Source organism: Lycium barbarum, chromosome 2 (genome assembly GCF_019175385.1).
Source record: "Lycium barbarum isolate Lr01 chromosome 2, ASM1917538v2, whole genome shotgun sequence".
Lineage (NCBI taxonomy): Eukaryota > Viridiplantae > Streptophyta > Magnoliopsida > Solanales > Solanaceae > Lycium > Lycium barbarum.
In genome coordinates this window covers 134,708,013-134,733,788 of record NC_083338.1, presented here as the reverse complement: position 1 = coordinate 134,733,788, position 25,776 = coordinate 134,708,013, and the positions used below count along the sequence as shown (strand labels likewise).

At 34.0% G+C, this 25,776-nt stretch overlaps 1 protein-coding gene across 7 annotated transcripts; it reads left to right on the top strand.

The window, feature by feature from the left end:
- Positions 1–254: 254 nt before the first annotated feature.
- On the top strand, positions 255–22,909 carry LOC132627400 (uncharacterized). 7 transcript variants are annotated; one of them, XM_060342730.1, is made up of 10 exons: positions 12,843–13,397; positions 13,503–13,599; positions 15,803–15,854; positions 16,638–16,711; positions 16,916–17,017; positions 19,450–19,590; positions 20,756–20,807; positions 21,345–21,418; positions 22,182–22,271; positions 22,693–22,909. In XM_060342730.1, exons 2-10 carry the CDS (start codon positions 13,517–13,519, stop codon positions 22,769–22,771), a joined length of 747 nt encoding a protein of 248 aa, XP_060198713.1. In that variant the 5' UTR covers positions 12,843–13,397; positions 13,503–13,516; the 3' UTR covers positions 22,772–22,909. The 7 variants fall into 7 exon arrangements, with proteins under 7 accessions (XP_060198716.1, XP_060198717.1, XP_060198714.1 ...); XM_060342733.1 differs by lacking the exons at positions 12,843–13,397; positions 13,503–13,599; positions 15,803–15,854; ... (3 more) ...; positions 20,756–20,807; positions 21,345–21,418 and adding exons at positions 255–455; positions 1,144–1,195; positions 1,932–2,005; ... (2 more) ...; positions 4,756–4,829; positions 5,882–5,971 and having other exon boundaries at positions 22,698–22,909; XM_060342734.1 differs by lacking the exons at positions 12,843–13,397; positions 13,503–13,599; positions 15,803–15,854; ... (4 more) ...; positions 21,345–21,418; positions 22,693–22,909 and adding exons at positions 255–455; positions 1,144–1,195; positions 1,932–2,005; ... (3 more) ...; positions 5,882–5,971; positions 6,393–6,475.
- The last annotated feature ends 2,867 nt before the right edge of the window (positions 22,910–25,776 follow it).

The following is a 25,776-nucleotide window of genomic DNA, read 5'->3' as shown; positions in this document are numbered from 1 at the left end:
AGGCACCGAGTGCCGTGTTACGTCCAGGTCATGGTTCGAGGCGTGACAGGGAGAGTGGTGGGGGTAGGAGAAGGGGGGCTAGTGGATTTTTTGGAATTAAGTTAGGGTCTTTTTATATTTTGTAAAAGATTAAGAAGTTTTAAATATTATAATTTAATCCCATTTAGCTTAATCATATTTTTAAGACAAATTTGACTTTGACCGGTCAAACTTGTCACCTTAGTAGACTTATTTGTCACCTCAGTACACTTATTCGTCACCGTAAGTTAAATCTTACTCCTTTCTTCCTTTCTTAAAAACTGAAAGACGAAAACAGAGTAAACAAAAATGGCAGCATCATTAGCATTTGCGTTGAAGACTCTGTTCGCCGTGTTGGGATGTTTGGTTTCAGCCTTATTTATCTACACTGCCGCTATTGATGGCGGCCTCCCTTTCCGCACTGAACTCCTCACCCCGTACTTTTCCTTTTCCTCTCTGTTTTCTTACTATGTCTACTTTAGATTTTAATTGCTTAGATCATTATTGCTTTCTATATTTGGATAAATGGGGTTTGATAGTTTTCAGTACAGAGAGTTGTAGACTTTGTTGAATTATGGAAGCATCCTATCTAAAAGGTTAAACTATTCAGAGAGAAGGATCACTTTTTAATTATCTAAATATTACTCTCTCCGTTTCAATTTAAGTGTCTTGGTTTGACTGCGCACGAAATTTAAGAACTAAAGGAAGACTTTTGAATCTTATGGTTTTTAAATTAAAGATGTGTATTGTCTTTTAAATCTTGTGGTCTTAGACTTGCCACGTAGAATGTTAGAATTGAAAAATTTACTAAATATAGAAAAGACACTCTTCCTGGGACAGACAAAAAGGGAAAGTAAACTGGGACTGAGGGATTATGTCATAATACTCTTTCTTTCTGTCTGCTCTGTTACTATGTTAAATTATGTGAGCACCTTAACTAAGATTTCAAGCTGTTAGAAACTGAGAAACTTTTTGTTAGTTAATTATGTCTGAATAGACTTTGGTTATAGTAGCCATTTTTATGAGAACAGTCAAGAGAAATGAACTACATTGTCATTGAGAATTAAACAGTTTAGTTCCATCTGTTTTCTGAACAAACTGAAATGGGTGGCATGAATCTTGCAGATGGATGGTAGCACTACTGATAGATTTCTTCATTCACATTCTTGCTATATGGGTATGACATGATTAATCTCGAGCTTCTGAATGTTTCATATACCTTTGCTCTGAATTCGATTGCATTTTATTTGCTACAGTTTCACTAGCATTGGTGAGGAGAACATGCTTGTATTCGCTTATAGACCAGCACGGCCTTAAAACTCAGCTAGTCTAAGCTAGTGTTAATAGAACATGATCTGCAAGTAACCAAATGAAATGTGGAAAATGGATGAATTTAACACCACTAGAGTGAAGGTTTTCACGTTTTATCCGCAGCCTTAGGCTGAGAAGTGAATGCATGACAAGAGTACAGGTTTCGATATATTTTGTCAATAACCTTCAGCTGAGAACTGAAAGTTTCTTTTACATTTCATTAAGAGTCTCAGACATTTGTGCAAATAGTGTAGTAAAACTTGCTCCGTGCAGTCTGCATTTTAGTCCATATCTTAGACTGAGATTTGAAATTTTCTTTTGCACTTCATTGGGAGCGATTGTGCTAATAATACTGTAGAATCTCATCCTGCCGTTTAAGCAGAACATTGAGTAGGAAATTATCTAACGCTGTAATTGCATCTTTTGTCCCTTCATTTTTTTTGTTGGGGTGCATATTTTAGGTCCTTTTGTTCTCAACTGCTTTGTCTACAGTCTTGTGATTCCAAGACATTGACGGAAATGGCATCACATATTGTTACGTTTCTCTGGTCTTATCTCCAAAAGCAGCGCTCTCATATTTTGGTATTATGTTATCATGTCAGTCCTGGGTTGTCTACAAGGAATCCAACTGGACTACATCAATACTTTGGGGGTTATTGCTAGTATTTTTAGGAAGGTATGCCACTCTTATTCCTGTATATAAAACAACTTTACCGGCGATGACTATCTTCCTTTTCAGTTTGTATTATCCATCTATGGCATCAGAACCCATGCTCTCATTGCCCTTCACAGTGTTCAATGATGACCTTTTCTTTACCCCATTCACAGCATTATTACAAGCGGCTACATTGTATTGCAATTGCTGAAGCTTTCAACTCAGGAATCTTTACAGGATCCAATTTACTTTGTCCTATTACGACGCCAGAAAAAGTGAGTAGATATTTGAACAAAGTTATTTTCTTCTTCACACTTTCTGCTTTTTTTCTCTCTTTGGAAACCAGGAAAAAAAAAAAACGAAGAGAGAGAGTTTCAATTGGGAAGTGATGTTTAGTTCATATATTTTCATGTATACATTTCCAATTGTTTGAGGATACATACTTGTAAAACTGAAATAACATGCACAAGTTTGGTATTTAGTTGGAGAATACATGCAATTGTAATAAATAATTGTTCAAGAGATAAGCATTGTTTTCGCTTCGGTTTCATATCATGCGTATTACTTCGTTCTGAGTAGGCACGCGGGTCAATATAAGTGTCCACTTAGCCTTTTTCACATCCCTTAAAAAAATAGTAACTCCTGGAAAAAAATAGGTATTTTGACTAAACTACCCTTAATTAATAAGACTCTTGCTTATTTATTGTCTTGAGTAAATAGGGGCAAATCCAGAAAAATAAAATTAATCCCATCTTGATTTTGTAAGTGGACACTTATTTGAACCAAAATAGAATGACTAAGTGGACAGTTATTTTGAACCGGAGGGAGTATTTGTGTTTGTTTTCTTTCTGAAAATGACCTTAACTTAAAATGATCTGATGAAATTCTGTGATTTAGGACTGAAACAGAACAAAAGAGGAGGTGTTCTAATTTAACTGCAAGAATTCTATCTCTTGCTTTGAGCTGTCTGATGCTAGGGACGTGATTTACACCATTGTAACCGATGGTTCTCCATTTCGCAAAGATATTTTCACTCCGTAAGTTATTTGTTTATTTATTTTTTCTACTGATGATCAAATAACTTCAACTTTGACTATATTCTTTCCTGGTCAAATGGAGACCGTGGAACTGCTTTAGAGAATATTAGCAGTGACGGAGGACTTTGTCAGTACTTAAAAGTTTTGTTTGTTTTTCTTGTTTGTGCTAATAGTTAGATCTCCTTTCTACTGCTTTCCAAATTGATGCACTTTTAGGGAAGTGGCATCAACCTCTCTTAGCCGGAAGTCTTTGTGCTACTCTCCAGGAACACCCTTTTAATTTATTCAATGTCTTCTATGCTCTTCAGTACCATATATCCTTATGAAGTATATCTGTCTTTCCCAGGATGAGATTCCTAATTGAGAGAATATCTATGTTAGTGTGATTCTGAGGTTGGGATAAGGTTACCGACAATGACTTTGCACCTCTCAAAAAGTATAAATTGTTCGGCTAATAATTTTGATCCCATACGTATGTTGCATGACCAAGGACTGTCGATGATATCTTACCTCATACTATCATTTGATCTTTAATTATTTGTTACTACATGAACTTAAATATCAAAACATTTGACTAGACTGATTTATGGAGCTTTATAACTTCTTCTGGTGTAACATGATACTACCTTCAGTATGACATGTGTCAGATAATATGGTATCCATGGAATTTCAAATTCTAGAACAACAACATACCCAGTGTAATCCCGCAAGTGGGGTCTGGGGAAGGAATTTTAAACTCTATAATAGGAAAATACGCACTCTTTGATACTAAATTTCAATCAGAATTTTCGTATTAATTATGCTCTTCTTGCTTTGTAAAATCTAATCAATGAAATACTTTTGAAATGAGCTCTTTCTACCACTACATGGATTCACTATGTACAGGGCATTCTTAGAGCCTAGATTCAGGAAAACAGTATCAGCATTTCCTATCTCCATGCTGATTAATGTCATGCATCCCTAGAGAATTGATTTCTTGTTTGTCCAAAGAGCTGCGACCCATCATTTGCAAATTTGTTTGGAAATGTTTTTCAGGAAAGAAAACTTCATGAGATTGTGATGGAGTGATACATGTGCATTCCCATACAGCAGCAGAATATAAACTTGTGGTTAGTATAAATCTTTCTTTAACATGCAATTTAAGAAGTCAATATCTGTGCAGGTGGCTGTCAACAACAGTTATTGATTTCTATGTCAATGTTGTGGCTCTCTCGGTAAGTTTTTCAAATGTTTAGCTAACTTTGCTTTTCATCTCACTGGTATTTGAAGATTTTTTCTTTCTATAGCTTGATAAGGAAGTTCAAAGTTTGTGAAATATGATACTATGTATGGCTAGGCTAGGGCATGCTACTACATGCCATATGCTTGTGTAATACTCCCCCCGTTTCAATTTATGTGACGCTCTTTCCTTTTTAGTTAGTCCCAAAAAGAATGCCACCTTTCTACCTCTAGTAACAATTTATTTTTAAATACTCATTTATCCTTAATGAGATGATCTATATTCTATAGCCACACAAATATCTATTTTTTTAAACCACTAGTTTCAAAAGTCTTCCTTTATTTCTCAAACTCCGTGCCCAATCAAACACCTTCACATAAATTGGGACAGAGGGAGTAGCAACTACTACGGTTTCTAATCTTAGGCTAGGACCAGTTTCCGCATTATGTGTCAAAATCTTTAGTTAGGGTTGTTCTTGTGCCTGTTGATCTTATATGGTTACATTGCTTTACCAGGTCTGGGTTGCATATAAGGAATCAAGTTGGCTAAGTGCAGCTTTCTGGATAATACTAATAATTTGTTTTGGCAGGTAAGTTTTTGCCATTGGATTTATATTAACATAACTCATAAATGGCATCAGTTTGCAGTTAGCTTCATCGATATGCCATCTTTTATTACTCTATGGGTGAAAGCAAGAGATGAAGTCTCATTCATATGTAGTTGAATGAGCAGGAGTTCTTGTATAGGTGTTTGCATGCCTTTATATGTTTCTGAATGAGAAGGGTTCAGTGATATTGTTGGAATAACATATAAGATCTTGCTTGTCAGACAAGAACTTTAAAATTCCAGCTTTGCCTCTTGCAACGACTGCATAAATTAAGTATTATGCAATTATTTCCCACTTTGTCGAGTCAAGCTTTAAGTTTCTAGAGTTTTTCTGAAGCATGAATATTATATATTCCACCACTAGTAACCATGTTGCTCTATGCGTGAAAGCAAGAGATGAAGTCTCTTTCATATGTAGTTGAATGAGGAGTTCATGTATATGTGTGTTTGCATGCCTTTATATGATTCTGAATGAGAAGGGTTCAGTGATACTGTTGGAATAACTTATAAGATCTTGCTTGTCAGACAAGAACTTTAAAATTCCAGCCTTGCCTCTTGTAACGACTGCATAAATTAAGTATTATTCAATTATTGCCTACTTTGTCGAGTCCAGCTTTAAGGTTCGCAGTTTTTCTGAAGCATGAGTGTATATTCCACCAATAGTAACCATAGTTCAATCGAGTTAGTAGTATATTCTGAGAGACTTATTTAGTACTAGTCTCCTAACTGCACTCTGACCCTGCATATCATAGCTCACAGATAGGATTCAAAATTATTAGATTTTCATTTATGTTGGTCAGCATGCACTAATTGCATGCAAACAGCTCCACTTTCTTCATGTCATCTTGAAATGTCTCTTTTCACCTAAACAAAGAAAAAAAGATAGAAAAGTTGTGTTTTCTTTTTCTTTTCGCGCAGGCAATTTTCTGGTCCCTCTATAACTGATGGCACTTTTTGGCTACATTTATATAGTATGTTGCAACATCTTGTTTTCGGACTATAATTATATCTGATTCATGCTCTATATTTCCTCAGCATCAGCACATGTGCCTATATTGCTCTACAACTTTTCAGTCTCTCATCTCAAGATCCCATCTACCTAGTTCTTTTCAGCAGTCGCAGCAGGCAAGTTTGTGCACCATCCGTTTAAGCGTGTTCTCCTTGTTGTGACATCAATCTTGTGTTCATCCCTGTTAATTCTGCAGTTACAACAATCATGCTTGTAGTATTGCATTTTGAGCAAAAATTCCTCCTTGACATCACTGTTCTAGTCGAAGTTAAACCATATTTAGAAGTTCCTTTAATTAGTGCAAGTGATTGAAACAATTTCAAGGTTTATAAATAGAACTAGGAGCTCCTGAATAGAGTTTCTCTTTTGTCCTTGGATTTTTCAATATTTGTTCAATCTAATAATTAGTAATTTTTCATTGCTTCTTAACAATTTCTCACACATCAGAATGCATTTTTAAAAATTTCTTTGTATTAAGAATCTCTCTTCTTTTTCCACCTTAGTACACTCACCTTGTGTTGTAATCTTTCTTATTAGGGCAGAAGGAGGGTATGAAGGAATGTCTCAAACAGGGAACATTGGAGAGGGTCAACTGAACAAGAACGTTTATGGCTAATTTGGTTTGAATTGATAACTGGACTCTTTCATCATTTTCTTTAACAAAATACATAAAATAATAAACTTCTGATGTACATATATTTGTGTGGAAGGACAAAATCTTTTTTGTGATAATTATTTTACTTTCTTTTGTGGACTTTTTTGTTATATCTTAAGCTAAATGTATCCCCATGCATAAAAGCCACGTCATCTTGTATATTTCATACACAGAGAACATAATAAAAAGGAACTTGCTATATCTTAAGTAAAATGTATCCCCATGCATAAAAGTCATGTCATCTTGTACATTTCATATACAGAGAACAATAAAAAGGAACTAGAATTTTTTCGCGGTAAAGAGAAGTTTTATAGGATCACATCATCTGGAATATGACGCATGAAGGAAATTTAGTGTACTTGCACATTGATAGCTAAAAAGATTTCAAGGCTACAAAATACCTTTAACAAAGTGAAGTCCTTTGGGAAAGTATATATAACAATATTCTATTTTGTAATTGTTGAGCAACAAACATATGCATTTCTAGTGAGAAGCTTTATGGTTGATTGGGTTTGATTTGATTCTTATTAAAAAAAAATGTACAATGTCATGATAACAAAAATACTTTCTTTTTTTTTTTGCTCTAATAAAGATTTGTAAAACTAGAATGCATATAGTAATTGACTGACCCTTGCAATGCCATTTAACTAATGACTTGATTGAAAAAAGGGAAATTGAAAAAAAACGACCTTAGCTATTGTACTATACTAATGGTAGTTCCTGAGATTGATATTGTCTCAATTAGCAATAATTATTGCGTAAACTATTGTTTTTTGGGAGCATTATTCATCCATCGTATAAAGTGTTAATATCAAACACATAGGTTGCGTATACTATGATGTACAATATTAATCAACTAAAATGAAAATCACATCGACAATATATAGTCAGACCTCTCTATGCTGCAGCATCTGCATATAACATCTCTCTAAAAGTACCATGTTTTCTTGGAACCGATTTTTTATGTTATATTTTACTTCTCTATAATAGCATTTTACCTATAACAGCAATGGTCAACTTTATAACAACACACTCTTTGAAAATGACTCCCATATAACCGCTATCTTCATTTTTTTGTTAACATAATAATTAACCATATTTATAAAACTAGAATATCTATGATTACCAATAATAAGTGTAGACATTTTGACCAAATATTTAATCTTTTAGTACACTATTTATGACAAAGAATATTATATGAATATATAATTTTCATCATTTAAATATTTTCTTCGCTATACAAAGTGTGATTAAGCTTAGAATTTGACAATTAAAAATGAAAAATTAGATTTTATGTATCTTTTTTGCCTATAACAGCGAAATATTATTTAAATGTCAATGTTGTTATATGTGTATAACAACCATTCTCTATAACAACCAAAAAATTTCGAACCCAACAATGTTGTTATAGAGAGGTTTGACTGTATCAGTTAGGGATTTTTTCGTTGGTGAACAAGTTATATCGGAATATAAATTTGGAACAGTAATATTTGATTAATAATAAGAAAATTATGCAGTGGATATACTTTTATTGATAAATGTTTGGTTCATTGTACTAAAAATGAAATATATAGGGTATTAAAATTTTTATTTGGTCTAAACTGGATAAACTGAATTAATTTTTATTTCCAGTGTGATATCGACTTTTTTAAAAAGATTTTGGGAGAAGGCACAACTATGTCATTTTGCGATTTATCATGAGATTAACAATTTCAGAATTATTATCTCACATAATGTATGGAATAAAAACAATATCGCAATTGTGGTATAAGCAATCCCCATTATTTCTAGGGAAAAAGGGTCAAATATACCCCTCTACTTTATTTTATTAGTTAATTTTACCCTCCGTTAGCGAAAGTGAACAAATAACACCCCTGCCGTCTATAAACTTCACACTTATACCCCTATTTGGATGGAAACCCCTAAATCCTCTTAAATTACCCAATTTTAAAAAAATTACTCACTTCTTTTGTTGACCCGCCCCGACCCGCCTATCATCATCATCTTCATCAAGCTTCTTTCATGGAGAAAAATGGAAAGAAGCAAAAACACATTTGATTAGTTGTACAATGAGATTAGTTGAGGAATGAGATTAATTTCTTTATGGTTGTATATTGCTAGAGTTTACAACATGGGCAATCGACATTTTCAATTTTTAATGACTTCTACAACTCCCACAACTACACATTTGATTTATGGAGCACAATTTATAAGATCAGCAAAACACAAATTTAATGCGCACACTAGGAATTGAACTAGTACTGGTCAATGAGCTTCATACATTTAGTTTCAACGAGTATTTATTTCATAAATTCCAGTAAGCATGTGATTCCTAAAAGCCAATTTCACAGGCAGCTGAGCGAACATCCAGATTCTTGTTGATAAAAATTTACAAAAGATGTTCACAAGCGGCTGAAGTTCTTCTTGATTGCCATTAATTAAATAAACCATAAGTATGAATAAACACTTTTATGTAGATACAAGCAAACAACCGCATGATTAAAAATAACTAGTTTGGTACCAAAAGAATCAGCTTTAGCCACCCCCCATAACAAAAAAATACGTCGATTAGCTTACTTTGCTCAAAAGCTCAATTTTTTCATTAAAAAGCTCTTCTTCAACATGAATAAGTCTACCATATTAGTTGAGGAATGAAATTAATTTCATTATACAATTGTACTTGTAGAATGCTAGAGTTTACAAGGTTTAAGCCAATTGATCTTTCCAGTTTTAAGAACTTCTACAAAGTTTAGGCTTATCTCATGGTTATTCTTAAATCACAATAAGTCCCACAATTAACCATTTGATTTTTGGGCACCACAATTATTCAAATGGATTTGGGGTTTATCAAGCTAAGAGTTTTAAAGGTGAAATGGATTTTGGGGTTTATCATTTGGGTGTGTGTTTTTGCTTCTTTCTTTTTTTCCTCCATGAAAGAAGCTTGATGAAGATGATGATGATGATAGGCGGGTGGGGGCGGGTCAAAAAAGAAAGTGGGTAATTTTTTTAAAATCGGATAATTTACGAGGATTTGGGGTTTCCGTCCAAATAGGGGTATAAGTGTGAAGTTTATAGACGGCAGGGGTATTTTTGTCCACTTTCGCTAACGGCGGGTAAAGTTAACTAATAAAATAAAGTAGAGGGACATATTTGACCCTTTTCCCTTATTTCTAATTCCAAATTCAATTATTCTACAAAAAAAAAAAAAAAGGAGGATACAGTTAGTCCTAAGATTACTATCCCTCATTTTACCAACCAAACAACCCCTCAGACGACAAAAACTAGTACTACTTGTAAATATACGAGGAAATTAGTTAAAAGGGGTCTTTACAAAAATGAATAGTGGTATATGACCCTCAGTATACATGGGTGATTCTGACATAACACATAGGCGATCTGTTATATTTTGTAGAGGGTCATTTAATCTAAATACTACTTCTTCTGTCCCAATATATGTGATACGCTTTCCTCTTTCGTCCGTCCAAAAAAGAACGATATATTTCCTTATTTGGAAACAATTAAACTTTAAACTTTAAACTTTACCTTTTACGCTTAACGAGAAAATATCTTTGGCTTGTTTTAGACCACAAGATTCAAAGTCTTCATTTTTTTTCCTTAAATTCCGTACCCAGTTAAACTATATCACATAAATTGGGACGGAGGGAGTAGCAAAGTTGAAAAGTGAAAGGATTCAAAAGTTGGGGGCGCAAATGTGAAAGAAAGACAAAAGTATCGAGGTGGAAAAGAACAGTTCCATAGAAAACGCTAATACGACGTCGTAGAACAATGTTTGGCCTGGTCCCTCGAGAGCTGAAATGAAGCAGCAGCTATATGTACCTGGTCGAGATGTCCACTCCTATTAATAACATTGGTTTTGCAGTTATGTCCTGGTCAGGTTGTTCTGTTTGCTGGCTTAATTTCTTTTTCATTTTTTCTTTCACAAAAGGTGTTGTAACACTCCAAGGCTTCTTTTCTCAGCAAACCACTTTCTGTTTTTTATTTATATTGTCTGTGTATCAGAACAACTGTACAGTTTACTTTGAAGAAATCAGCTTAAATTTATTCTCTGCTTTCTTCTTATGCGTTAATTATGTTATTTTCTTTTATGTAACTTCAATACTTAACCTACATTTAGTAGCATAAACAAGACTAAAATAAAGGAGGGAAGTATGGCTGAGGAATACCATCATGATATGCTTCTGAAACATGCTTTGGGCTTTTAATTTCCTTTTACCTTGGAACCTGCTTTTCCTCATTATTAACTGTATGTGAGCCATCGCATCTGGTGTATCCTTTGTATTTTAATGAAGTAGTTTAACACTAAGGCGCTTTATGCTCTAGATCGGTGATGCAGACCCAGCTGACATACACTTTACTGTTCTGTTACCATTTTCGAAAAAAAAAAAAAAAGACTTCACAGGAAGGTACAAGATAGTAACCTTTAGTTTAGGTGAACTAAGTTGGGACAATCTACTCATAAAAAACACCGATACTGGTGTTTGCAGTACAAATATAGAGCTCGAGTTCGGTCCTGGTGCCTAATAGACTATTTGGCCAAGCTTCTACATGTACCTACTACCTCCCACCAGCACAAGGTATCTGGTAACTCTGTCCACTAAAGCTTAGACAGATGGAAAGAAAATAGTATTTTTGCAAACGCTGAAAGAAAGGTGTTTGGCCAAGCTTTTGGAGAAAAATAAGTATTTTTGGAGAGTAGCAAAAGCAGTTTTTCAAAGGCTAAAAAAAATAGTTTTTTCCCAAAGCAGAAGCAATTTTTAATTTTTGTCCTGGCAATAATAATTAATACCCGATCTAGAGTATCCTTTCAGATAACTTTTCTTGAACCTTATTTGCACTAATGTTCTGGTGTTCTAGAGGGTGAGTTACAAGTATTTCATAGTGACACTTCCCTTTGTTTTCCGACTAACTAGGGCAATTTTTTTTTTTTTTGAGAAAGGACTGGACTAACTAGGGCAATTTTGTGCCAGAAAATCCCAAATAAGGTTTTTCTTGGTAGGCCTTGATCAAAAGCGTCCTCTTAGAGTCTTGTCACTAGCCTAATTTTTCTGTCTGTCTTGCTAATATTATATTGGATTTATTCTGGCCTTTGAATTTGCCTTGTACTATTACAGTCTGCTTTGAATCTGTGCACTATTGCATTGCTGTGACACTGACTTTTTGTGTGGATATGAAGAGGTGTTGAAGGACATCTTTTATGAGGTTAAGAACAAGCTTGAGACAGCAATTGGTGTCCTACGAAAGGAGAAGATCACCATAGATCCTGAAGACACCGGAGATGATTTTAAGGCAATTTGAAGTGGCTGTCTGTGGGTGTTCAACCAAAGTGCAAAAGAGGCCCAATACCAAGATAAATATGAGATTAGAAGTGAAGATGCCGGAAACCGTGATTTCTAGTGCTTACTTAATGATAATTCTCAGTAACCCACCTAATGCCATCAATATAGCCATTTCACACGGGTGTGCAGATTTCAGTAATCCACCTAGTGTTGACAGCTTCACATTTGAACTGATAATAGAGCTACAAATTCCAATCAATATTTTGTGGGGTGAAGCATAGTTGGGTTGTAAAGGAAGTCCAAACATTCTTTCAGCGTTTGCAAAAATACTATTTTCTTTCCATTTGTCTAAGCTTTAGTGGACAGAGTTACCGGATACCTGTGCTGGTGGGAGGTAGCAGGTACCATGTGGAATTAGTCGAGATGTACGCAAGACTGACCCTGACACTATAATTATAAAAGAAAAAAAAAGGAAGATCAGACATTTGATGATGACTCAAGAGAGTAGGGTCGTCAAACCTAACTTAAGTGGTGACTTTGTTAGGTGCCACTAATTTACCTGCCTAAAAATCTGATACTGATATATAGAAACGATAATGTGATATCTTAGAGTTGATTACGCAAGCTTAACGGAGAAACTGTCTCTTCACTATAATGTTTCTGTTTTCTTTAACCTTTGTGGGAGCTGCAGGATACAGGTTTTTCAGTTTTCTCAGGGAAACTTATAGTGGGCTATATATATTTTGGTACATGAAACAAAAGGAAAATGTTGTGGTCGCTCAAAACTCAAGTGACTCTGACGTATGGTTCATAAAGAGTTCAAGAGCTCTTAGATTTGTTGGAACATCAATTTCATCATAGGATGTTCTGCTATGGTTACTGCTTCTTTTGTGTCAACGAAACTTTAGACATCTCAAATAACGTTTGATTATTAGGATACAATCCAGTTGATCTTGTTAGGGGTACATCTCCTAATCAGTAAGACTTATCAAGTTTTTTGTTGAACCTGAAAAGGTGTTTCAAAACTGATTAATACCTCTGAAATCGTGACAGGATTACATCAAATGGCGTTTCCGTAGTTTCCAGTACAGGTTCATAGAATAGTTGAATAACGATAACTTGATTGGTTATTGTCTACAAATAATATAGTGACTGGGATTTTGGTAGCGAGATAGTGAACCTACTCTAAGTTCCTGATCCCTCTGCATTTTGGCAGCTAAAAGACCTGTATATACTGAAATCATCTTTGTTCTGTTTTACAGATACTTCCAGGGCATTCCGGAGGCAGTTTCAGAGACGGAGCAAAGAGGTGGTTGTGCATGCTAAGGCGGATGACGCAATTCGATTGAGTGTTATATTTAATCCGCTTGTTGCCTAATATTCCTGCAACATTATCATTACTCTCAGGCCATACCATTCTTTTGTACCCACTATATACTACTATTTGGTTTCTTACAGTGTTGTTTTGGAAAGAGAAACATCTTTTGTTATATCCAGATACTGGAGGTAGAGGAACTCAGGAGGATTCGTCTCTTAGTATTGCAGTTGGCTCTGAGAAAGATTGTACTTGTGCATCTTTTTTCCTCGGTGGTTGGATTTTATTTTATAATCTGAAAGCTGTATTTTTCTATATCTATTTTTAATAATGAGTTGGATTGGTAACTGCTAATGTGGTTCTTTGCCATGAAATTTCAGTTACGCGAAATTGTATGTCAACCAAAAAAATTGCTTTGCTTTCTTCATGCACAAAGCGGATGACAGCAGTATACCGTCTTTTCTTTATGAAGCTCAGGTATGCTGAAGTAGCACCAGATTGTTGTCTTGCTGTGACTTGTTTTTAATGCCGATAGTGTTCGGGCCAGCTTGCACGCGCCTTAACTACTTCATTTGGTGCCTTCTACCTTACATCAACACATTTATTGGGTGGTTTTATCTGCCAAAACTCAGACATATGAGAAAAAATCACTTAGTTTTTTTTTGTCTCTATTGAAATTCGAACCTACAACTTCATGATTGACCACTAAGCCCCGCTGTTATGATCCATGATTTTGTTGTTTGTCGCTCTGATTTGTGAAGGGATAAAAAAAAAGGCGAAAGAAGGTGGCGGACTGGAGGAACAAATCTAGTAAAAAAAATGGTAGTTAAATTTTTTAATTTTGTCACGTGTGGAACAGTGACAACCCAGGTGCTAATTTAAAATCTAATTGGAATTAACTAATATTTCATGTGAATAAAGGCATAGCGCTCATTTGGTAACCAAAGGTGGTTCGATCATAAGGCCAATAAAGTAATCGCTTGGGGTTTCAATTTTTTGAGATCTTATTTTTTTCTTAAAGATGTATTTTATGTACTTCCTTCGCTCAATTTATGTGAACCTGTTTGACTGAGCATGAAGTTTAAGAAAGGAGAAAGACTTTTAAACTTGTGATGTTAGATGAGTTACATATATTTTGTATGGCTATAAATAATTGCATAAAGGTAAATTGTTTTCAAATATTGGAAAATGGTCATTTTTTTGGGCACGGATAAATAAGAAAATAGGTTCACATAAACAGAAATAGAGGGAGTATAAAACTGTTGCCTCAGTCGAAAAAGTTTTTCAAAATTAAAATTGATAAAATTTTATCTAAGATCAACAATGTCCCAAAATTAGATTGAATGAATTAGCAATATTATCAATTGAAAATGAATTGTTAGAGCAAATTAATTATAAAACAGTAATTAATGATTTCGCATCTAAAAAAACTAGAAAAATTAACTTTAAATAAAAATATATATGACGATTTTTCCTTTAAAAAATAATAGGGCCTATCTTTCAAGTATGACTTTAGGCCTCCAATGTTGTTGAGACTAACTCATGCATTTCATTCCAATTAGTAAGGAAGAGAAAGTTGGATAATTTCCTATAGTTTAAAGGTAAATTTAAACATTTTTCTTAAATACACCAAATAATATCTCCACGTATAACTTTTATTTGAAAGATCAACAGAGAAGCAATTACTTTCTCCACATGTATAACAAAGACCGCGTTATCAAGACAGATCAACAAGAAGCAAAGTTGTTATCATTATGACTAGAAAAACAAAGAAATGTTGAAGTAGAGACAGTGACACACAAAAAACTGAGTGGACGTGGAGCAATGGCCTTCTCACATTTCCCTCCTATTTCAACACGCTTCCTTTCTTCTTTCGCAAAACTCTACACAGCACACAAAAATGGCAGCATCATTAGCAATTGCGTTGAAGACTCTGTTCGCCGTGTTAGGATGTTTGGTTTCAGCCTCAGTAATCTATACTATCGCTACTGATGGCCTCCCTTTCCGCATTGAGCTCCTCACCCCGTACTTTCCTTTTCTGTCTCTGTCTTTACTAATTGTACTTTGGATTTCAATTGTTGGATTACTAATGTCTTCAGTACAGAGGGTTGTAGACTTTCTTGAATTATGGAAACACCCTGTCCAAAAGCTTCAACTATTCAGAGAAGGATCACTTTTATTTATCTAAACATTACTCCTTCCGTTCCAATTTAAGTATCTTGGTTTGATTGCGCATGGAAGTTACGAAATAAAGGGATACTTTTGAATTTTTATGGTCTTTAAATTAAAGATGTGTGAAGTCTTTTAAATCTTGTGACCTTAGACTTGCCATGTAGAATGTTAGAATTGGACTAAATATAGAAAGAGACACTCTTTTTTGGGATAGACCAAAAATGAAAGTAAGACACTAAAACTAGGACGGAGGGAGTATGTCATGATACTCTTTCTTTCTGTCTGCTCTATTACTATGTTAAATTATGTGAGCACCTTAACTAAAAGTTCAAGCTGTTAGAAACTGAGAAACTTTTTGTTAGTTAATTATGTCTTAATTGACTTTGGGGTATAGTAGCCATTTGATGAGAACGGTCAAGAGAAAAGAACTAGCTTGTCATTGAGAATTAAACAGTTCAGTTCCATCTGTTTTCTGAACAAACTGAAATGGGTGGCACGAATCTTGCAGGTGGATGGCAGCACTACTGATAGATTTCTACATCCACATTCTTGCAATAGCGGTATGACATGATTAATTTTGTGCTTCTGAATGTTTCGTATGTAAACCTTTACTCTGAAGTAGATTGCATTTTGTTTGGTACAGTTTCACTAGCATTGGACATTAAGGAGAACATGCTTGTATTTGCTTATAGACCAGTAGGGCCTTAAAATTCAGCTAGCTTCGATAGTTCAACAGAACATGATCTGCCAGTAACTAATGTAATGTTGGAAATGGGTGAAGTTTAACGCCACTAAAGTGCAGGTTTTCATGTTTTTATCCGCAGCTTTAGGCTGAGAATTGAGTGCCTGAACTTCAATATGGGAAAAAGGATCAACTTTAGCATGACAAGAGTGCAGGTTTCGATGAATTTGTCAATAGCCTTCAGCTGAGAACTGAAAGTTTCTTTTACATTTCATTACGAGTCTCAGACATTTGTGCCAATACTGTAGTAAAACTTGCACCGTGCTGTCTGCATTTTAGTCCATAGCTTAGGCTGAGATTTGAAATTTTCTTTTGCACTTCATTGGGAGCGTTTGTACTAATAGCATAATACTACTGTAGATTCTCATCCTGCCGTTTAAGCAGAACATTCAGTAGGAAAATATTTAACACTGTAATTGCATCTTTTGTCCCTTCATTTTTTGTTGGGGTGCATATTTTAGGTCCTTTTTTTTTCAACTGCTTTGTCAACAGTTTTGTGATTCCAAGACGGTGGCGGAAATGCATCACATTTTGTTATCTTTCTCTGCTCTTATCTCCAAAAGCAACGCTCTCATGTTTTGGTATTGTGTTATCATGTCAGTCCTGGGTTGTCTACAAGGAATCCAACTGGACTACATCAATCCTTTGGGTGGTCTTGCTAGTATGTTTAGGAAGGTACGCCACCCTTATTCCTGTATATAAAACAACTTTACCGGCGATGACTATCTTCCTTATCAGTTTGTATTATCCTTGTATGGCATCAGAAGTCATGCTCTCATTGCCCTTCACAGTGTTCAATCAATATCATGCATAAATGTTTGTCAGTTTGATACTATATATACAGGGATGGTGATGACCTTTTTGTTGCCCCATTCACAGCATTACTACATGTGGCTACATTGTATTGCAATTGCTGAAGCTTTCAACTCAGGAATCTTTACAGGATCCAATTTACTTTTTCCTATTACGACGCCAGAATAAGTGAGTAGATATTTGCGCAAAATTCTTTTGTTCTTCATATTTTCTGCTTTTTCTTTGTCCTCTCTCTTTGGAAACCAGAGAAAAAAAAAAAGAGAAAGAGAGTTTCAATTGGGAAGTGATGTTTAGTTCATATATTTTCATGTATACATTTCCAATTGTTTGAGGATACTTGTAAAACTGAAATAACATGCACAAGTTTGGTGTTTAGTTGGAGAATACATGCGAGTGTAATAAATAATAGTTCAAGAGATAAGCATTATTTTTGCTTCGGTTTCATATCATGCCTATTACTTCGTTCTGAGTAGGCATGCGGTGAAAATATATAGAAAATGTGGTTCACAGCATTTAAAGAAATGAATAACATCTCTTCACAGGTCAAGACAATGGTGGAAACATAGCCTTCACTGCAGTCTTACATATCAAATCAAAGCTAATTTTTTTTTCACTCTTCATTGTTCATACAATCATAGTGTAAAGTCAAAGAATCGAACCTCGGCATTTGGCTTGGACAAGACTAGGATTCAAATGCCTCAATCCCCATTTAACACAATGAAGTTTTCAATTATAGGAAAAAACAGATTGGTCAACAACATGTTGTATCCTCCATTTTTGCAGGAGAAATACCAGTTGAATACTTTAAGGATGTTCCTGGTGTATATGTTAGATATATCTTCCATTTTGTTAGAAGAGTTAGATAAATGGTAAGTGTGACTTTAATGCTCTCTAAGACGTTTAATTATTCTCATATTATATGGTACGTTTGGAGTTCATTGGGAAAAGCAACTAAAATACAAGTATCCTCAACAATAAAAAATCACAAGTATTCTTATCAGCAATGTACTAAGAGATACTTTTTGGTGAATTACAATGTTCTTTAGTCATGAGCATTGGCTTTCTATGTACCTATTATGTTATATGTAGGTTAAAAAATAATGTTCTTTAGTCATGAGCATTGGCTTTCTATGTACCTATTATGTTATATGCAGGTTAACAAAATAAAGTATTATGTATCTCACTTCTTAAGTAAATTGGATTCTTGAATATATCAATATCAGTCATCCAAGATCTTTTAGTGGGATAACAAATGGTGCATCTAACTGCAAGTTGGATCATTCGTATCATGCTTTGTGTTTTCTAGTTACCTTTATAGCAGTATACTTTTCCTTTTGTACAAGACCCTGCAGTAAATTATATTATCAGGTCATTTATTTGTGAACTGTGTTAATAACTCTTTGCAGAACAGTACTAAAACTTGAACTGATATAAATACGGCCCCGTTTGGACATGGTTTGAAACATGGTTTGAAACCATGTTTGGACATGCAATTTGGATATTTTAAGTTGTATTTTCTCTTATAGACATAAAAACCCCACAAGTTGTGAAAACTATCAAAACATTCTCAATTCTTATACAATCTTACCAAATGAGCAAAGTCATAGTTCATCACAAAATTAATACGCTGATTCATAATAACCGGCTCAAAATTAATACTAGAAGACCTTTCTAAAAATACAACAGCAATTGATCAAATTTTAGTTCAATAAAAAAGAAAATTTAACATGAATAGTAATGTAACTACTCTTTAATATAATCCTCCCACATGGTACGAACAATCTCTTCACGCCAAGCATGCATTTCTAGATCAGATGATCGAGAAGACGAACCAACATTGTTACTTTGATCCGGCTGTTGGTCAATATCATTAGCAACTATATCACCATGTTCATATTCCGTGAATATTTCATCACTGCTTTGGTAGACATATATAAATTAACAGGTTGGTAGACATAAATAAGATTTGGTGGAAGTTAATGAGATTGGTAAATGATTGATGGGGGTAATTGTTAAAAATATCTACCAACTTATGGGTGTTTTTTTACAAAATATAAACTTATGGGTTAAATTTTATATTTAAAAAAGTTGAAACCATTGTTTCAAACCCCAAATCATGCCTTTTTGGATGAATTGGGGTTTGAAACATGAGTGAAAACGCATGTCCAAACGCTGGTTTGAAACCATGGTTGGAAAACGCATGGCCAAACGCCTACTAAGTGTTCCTTGGAGTTTGAAGCTTTCCCCATCAATGTTATATCATGAGTGATAGCTACTCCCTCCAGTTCAATATAAGTGTCCACTTAGCCTTTTTCACACCCTTAAAAAAAACACTAACTCCTGTAAAAAAAAATAGGTATTTTGACTAAACTACCCTTAATTAATAATAAGACTCTTGCTTATTTATTGTCTTGAGTAAATAGGGGCAAATCCAGAAAAATAAAATTAATCCCATCTTGATTTTGTAAGTGGTCACTTATTTGAACCAAAATAGAACGACTAAGTGGACAGTTATTTTGAACCGGAGGGAGTATTTGTGTTTGTTTTCTTTCTGAAAATGACCTTAACTTAAAATGATCTGATGAAATTCTGTGATTTAGGACTGAAACAGAACAAAAGAGGAGGTGTTCTAATTTAACTGCAAGAATTCTATCTCTTGCTTTGAGCTGTCTGATGCTAGGGACGTTGATTTACACCATTGTAACCGATGGTTCTCCATTTCGCAAAGATATTTTCACTCCGTAAGTTATTTGTTTATTTATTTTTTCTACTTATGATCAAATAACTTCAACTTTGACTATATTCTTTCCTGGTCAAATAGGGACCGTTGGAACTGCTTTAGAGAATATTAGCAGTGACGGAGGACTTTGTCAGTACTTAAAAGTTTTGTTTGTTTTTCTTGTTTGTGCTAATAATTAGATCTCCTTTCTACTGCTTTCCAAATTGATGCACTTTTAGGGAAGTGGCATAAACCTCTCTTAGCCGGAAGTCTTTGTGCTACTCTCGAGGAAAACCCTTTTAATTTATTCAATGTCTTCTATGCTCTTCAGTACCATATATCCTTACGAAGTATATCTGTCTTTCCCAGGATGAGATTTCCTAATTGAGAGAATATCGATGTTAGTGTGATTCTGAGGTTGGGATAAGGTTACCGACAATGGCTTTGCACCTCTCAAAAAGTATAAATTGTTCGGCTAATAATTTTGATCCCATACGTATGTTGCATGACCAAGGACTGTTGATGATATCTTACCTCATACTATCATTTGATCTTTAATTATTTGTTACTACATGAACTTAAATATCAAAACATTTGACTAGACTGATTTATGGTGAGCTTTATAACTTCTTCCGGTGTAACATGATACTACCTTCAGTATGACATATGTCAGATAATATGGTATCTATGGAATTTCAAACTCTAGAACAACAACATACCCAGTATAATCCCGCAAGTGGGGTCTGGGAAGGAATTTTAAACTCTATAATAGGAAAATACGCACTCTTTGATACTAAATTTCAATCAGAATTTTTGTATTAATTATGGTCTTCTTGTTTTGTAAAATCTAACTGATGAAATACTTTTGAAATGAGCTCTTTCTACCACTACATGGATTCACTATGTACAGGGCATTCTTAGAGCCTAGATTCAGGAAAACAGTATCAGCATTTCCTATCTCCTTGCTGATTAATGTCATGCATCCCTAGAGAATTGATTTCTTGTTTGTCCAAAGAGCTTCGACCCATCATTTGCAAATTTGTTTGGAAATGTTTTTCAGGAAAGAAAACTTCATGAGATTGTGATGAAGTGATACATGTGCATTCCCATACAGCAGCAGAATATAAACTTGTGGTTTGTATAAATCTTTCTTTAACATGCAATTTAAGAAGTCAATATCTGTGCAGGTGGTTGTCAGCAACAGTTATTGATTTCTATGTCAATGTTGTGGCTCTCTCGGTAAGTTTTTCAAATGTTTAGCTAACTTTGCTTTTCATCTCACTGGTATTTGAAGGTTTTTTCTTTCTATAGCTTGATAAGGAAGTTCAAAGTTTGTGAAATATGATACTATGTATGGCTAGGCTAGGGCATGCTACTACATGCCATATGCTTGTGTAATACCCCCCCCCCCCCCCCCCCCCCCCCGTTTCAATTTATGTGACGCTCTTTCCTTTTTAGTTAGTCCCAAAAAGAATGCCACCTTTCTACCTCTAGTAACAATTTATTTTTAAATACTCATTTATCCTTAATGAGATGATCTATATTCTATAGCCACACAAATATCTATTTTTTTAAACCACTAGTTTCAAAAGTATTCCTTTATTTCTCAAACTCCGTGCCCAGTCAAACGCCTTCACATAAATTGGGACAGAGGGAGTAGCAACTACTACGGTTTCTAATCTTAGGCTAGGGCCAGTTTCCGCATTATGTGTCAAAGTCTTTGGTTAGGGTTGTTCTTGTGCCTGTTGATCTCATATGGTTACACTGCTTTACCAGGTCTGGGTTGCATATAAGGAATCAAGTTGGCTAAGTGCAGTTTTCTGGATAATACTAATAATTTGTTTTGGCAGGTAAGTTTTTGCTGTTGGATTTATATTAACATAACTCATAAATGGCATCAGTTTGCAGTTAGCTTCATCGATATGCCATCTTAGTTGTTACTCTATGGGTGAAAGCAAGAGATGAAGTCTCATTCATATGTAGTTGAATGAGCAGGAGTTCTTGTATAGGTGTTTGCATGCCTTTATATGTTTCTGAATGAGAAGGGTTCAGTGATATTGTTGGAATAACATATAAGATCTTGCTTGTCAGACAAGAACTTTAAAATTCCAGCTTTGCCTCTTGCAACGACTGCATAAATTAAGTATTATGCAATTATTTCCCACTTTGTCGAGTCAAGCTTTAAGTTTCTAGAGTTTTTCTGAAGCATGAATATTATATATTCCACCAGTAGTAACCATGTTTCAATCGAGTTAGTAGTATTTTCTGAGAGACTTTATTTAGTACTAGTCTCCTAATTGCACTTTGAGCCTGCATATAATATCTTACAGATAGGATTCAAAATTATTAGATTTTCATTTATGTTTGTCAGCATACACTAATTGCTTGCAAAGAGCTTCACTTTCTTCATGTCATCTTGAAATGTCTCTTTCACTTAAACAAAGAAAAGAAGATAAAAAAATTGTTTCTTTTTTTTTTTTTTTTTTTTTGTCCGTGCAGGCAATTTTCTGGTCCCTCTAAAACCGATGGAACTTTTTGGCTAGATTTATATAATATAATATGCAAACATCCTGTTTTTGGTATCTGATTCATGTTTTATGTTGATTTCCTCAGCATCAGCACATGTGCCTATATTGCTCTACAGCTTTTCAGTCTCTCATCTCAAGATCCCATCTACCTTGTTCTTTTCAGCAGTCGCAGCAGGCAAGTTTGTGCACCATCTGTTTAAGCGTGTTCTCCTTGTTGTGACATCAATATTGTGTTCATCCCTGTTAATTTTGCAGTTACAACAATCATGCTTGTAGTATTGCATTTTGAGCAAAAATTCCTTCTTGACATCATTGTTCTAGTCGAAGTTGAACCATATTTAGAATTTCCTTTAACTAGTGCAAGTGATTGGAACAATTTCAAGGTTTGTAAATAGAACTAGGTGCTCCTGAATAGAGTTTCTCTTTTGTCCTTGGATTTTTCAATATTTGTTCAATCTAATAATTAGTAATTTTTCATTGCTTCTTAACAATTTCTCACACATCAGAATGCATTTTTAAAAATTTCTTTGTATTAAAAATCTCTTTTCTTTTTCCACCTTAGTACACTCACCTTGTGTTGTAATTTTTCTTATTAGGGCAGAAAGAGGGTATGAAGGAATGTCTCAAACAGGGAACATTGGAGAGGGTCAACTGAACAAGAACGTTTATGGCTAATTTGGTTTGAATTGATAACTGGACTCTTTCATTATTTTCTTTAACAAAATACGTAAAATAATAAACTTCTGATGTACATATATTTGTGTGGAAGGACAAAATCTTTTTTGTGATAATTATTTAACTTTCTTTTGTGGACTTTTTTGTTATATCTTAAGCTAAATGTATCCCCGTGCATAAAAGCCACATCATCTTGTATATTTCATACACGGAGAACATAATAAAAAAAAACTTGCTATATCTTAAGTAAAATGTATCCCCATGCATAAAAGTCATGTCATCTTGTACATTTCATATACAGAGAACAATAAAAAGGAACTAGAATTTTTTCGCGGTAAAGAGAAGTTTTATAGGATCGCGTCATCTGGAATATGACGCATGAAGGAAATTTAGTGTACTTGCACATTGATAGCTAAAAAGATTTCAAGGCTACAAAATACCTTTAACAAAGTGAAGTCCTTTGGGAAAGTATATATAACAATATTCTATTTTGTAATTGGTTGAGCAACAAACATATGCATTTCTGAGTGAGAAGCTTTATGGCTGATTGGGTTTGATTTGATTTGATTCTTATTAAAAAAAAAATGTGATTCTAACAATGTCATGATAACAAAAATACTTTCTTTTTTTTTTTTGCTCTAATAAAGATTTGTAAAACTAGAATGCATATAGTAATTGACTGACCCTTGCAATGCCATTTAACTAATGACTTGATTGAAAAAAGGGAAATTGAAAAAAAACGACCTTAGCTATTGTACTATACTAATGGTAGTTCCTGAGATTGATATTGTCTCAATTAGCAATAATTATTGCGTAAACTATTGTTTTTTGGGAGCATTATTCATCCATCGTATAAAGTGTTAATATCAAACACATAGGTTGCGTATACTATGACGTACAATATTAATCAACTAAAATGAAAATCACATCGACAATATACAGTCAGACCTCTCTATGCTGCAGCATCTGCATATAACATCTCTCTAAAAGTACCATGTTTTCTTGGAACCGATTTTTTATGTTATATTTTACTTCTCTATAATAGCATTTTACCTATAACATCAACGACCAACTTTATAACAACACACTCTTTAAAAAATGCCTCCCCATATAACCGCTATCTTCATTTTTTTGGTAACATAATAATTAACCACATTTATAAAACTAGAATATCTATGATTACCAATAATAAGTGTAGACATTTTAACCAAATATTTGATCTTTTAGTACACTATTTATGACAAAGAATATTATATGAATATATAATTTTCATCATTTAAATATTTTCTTCGCTATACAAAGTATGATTAATCTTAGAATTTGACAAATTTGACAGCGAAATATTATTTAAATGTCAATGTTGTTATATGTGTATTATAACCATTCTCTATAACAACCAAAAACTTTCGGACCTAACAATGCTGTTATAGAGAGGTTTGACTGTATCAGTTAGGGATTTTTTCGTTGGTGAACAAGTTATATCGGAATATAAATTTGAAACAGGAATATTTGATTAATAATAAGAAAATTATGTAGTGGATATACTTTTATTGATAAATGTTTGGTTCATTGTACTAAAAATGAAATATATAGGGTATTAAAATTTTTATTTGGTCTAAACTAGATAAACTGAATTAATTTTTATTTCCAGTGTGATTATGACTTTTTTAAAAAGATTTTGGGAGAAGGCAAAACTATGTCATTTTGCAATTTATCATGAGATTAACAATTTCAGAATTATTATCTCACATAATGTATGGAATAAAAACAATATCGTAATTGTGGTATAAGCAATCCCCATTATTTCTAGGGAAAAGGGTTAAATATACCCCTCTACTTTGTTTTATTAGTTAATTTTACCCTTCGTTAGCGAAAGTGAACAAATAACACCCCCGCCGTCTATAAACTTCACACTTATACCCCTATTTGGATGGAAACCCCCAAATCCTCTTAAATTACCCGATTTTAAAAAAATTACTCACTTCTTTTGTTGACCCGCCCCGACCCGCCTATCATCATCATCATCATCTTCATCAAGCTTCTTTCATGGAGAAAAATGGAAAGATGCCATGAAAGAAGCAAAACCACATTTGATTAGTTGTACAATGAGATTAGTTGAGGAATGAGATTAATTTCTTTATGGTTGTATAATGCTAGAGTTTACAACATGGGCAATCGACGTTTCCAATTTTTAATGACTTCTACAACTCCCACAACTACACATTTGATTTATGGAGCACAATTTATAAGATCAGCAAAACACAAATTTAATGCGCACGCTAGGAATTGAACTAGTACTGGTCAACGAGCTTCATACATTTAGTTTCAACGAGTATTTATTTCATATATTCCAGTAAGCATATGATTCCTAAAAGCCAATTTCACAGGCAGCTGAGCGAATATTCAGATTCTTGTTGATAAAAATTTACAAAAGATATTCACAAGCGGCTGAAGTTCTTCTTGATTGCCATTAATTAAATAAACCATAAGTATGAGTAAACACTTTTATTTAGATACAAGCAAACAACTGCATGATTAAAAATAACCAGTTTGGCACCAAAAGAATCAGCTTTAGCCATCCCCATAACAAAAAAATACGCCGATTAGCTTACTTTGCTCAAAAGCTCAATTTTTTCATTAAAAAGCTCTTCTTCAACATGAATAAGTCTACCATATAGTTGAGGAATGAAATTAATTTCATTAGGAGAGAATACATAAATATCCCCTAGAGATGACACCTTTCTTCAATAAGACACCTAAACTTTGCGGGGGTCCTAACACCCCTTTAATCTTGTTTAAAGTGGATTTATCCCCCCTTAGGGGCCCACGTAGCATATAGAGTGTATTCACTCTCCAATAGCGCGTGAGTAAGGTTTTTTTTTTTTTAAAAAAAAATATTTCAACATTTGTTTCATTAAAAATACCTTCTCCTTTTACTTTATTTATTTTATTTTTCCTTATCTTCTTCACCAAGAAGACCCAATTGGTTACCCTTTTTTTTTTCT

What these genes read in the sequence shown, in the direction of transcription:
- LOC132627400 (XM_060342728.1), top strand. Translation starts at nt 15,023, where the DNA reads ATGGCAGCATCATTAGCAATTGCGTTGAAGACTCTGTTCGCCGTGTTA. An exon ending in CGCATTGAGCTCCTCACCCC is followed by an intron (nt 15,148 to 15,802) that starts GTACTTTCCTTT and finishes CGAATCTTGCAG; the next exon opens with GTGGATGGCAGCACTACTGA. An exon ending in TTGCTAGTATGTTTAGGAAG is followed by an intron (nt 16,712 to 16,915) that starts GTACGCCACCCT and finishes CCCCATTCACAG; the next exon opens with CATTACTACATGTGGCTACA.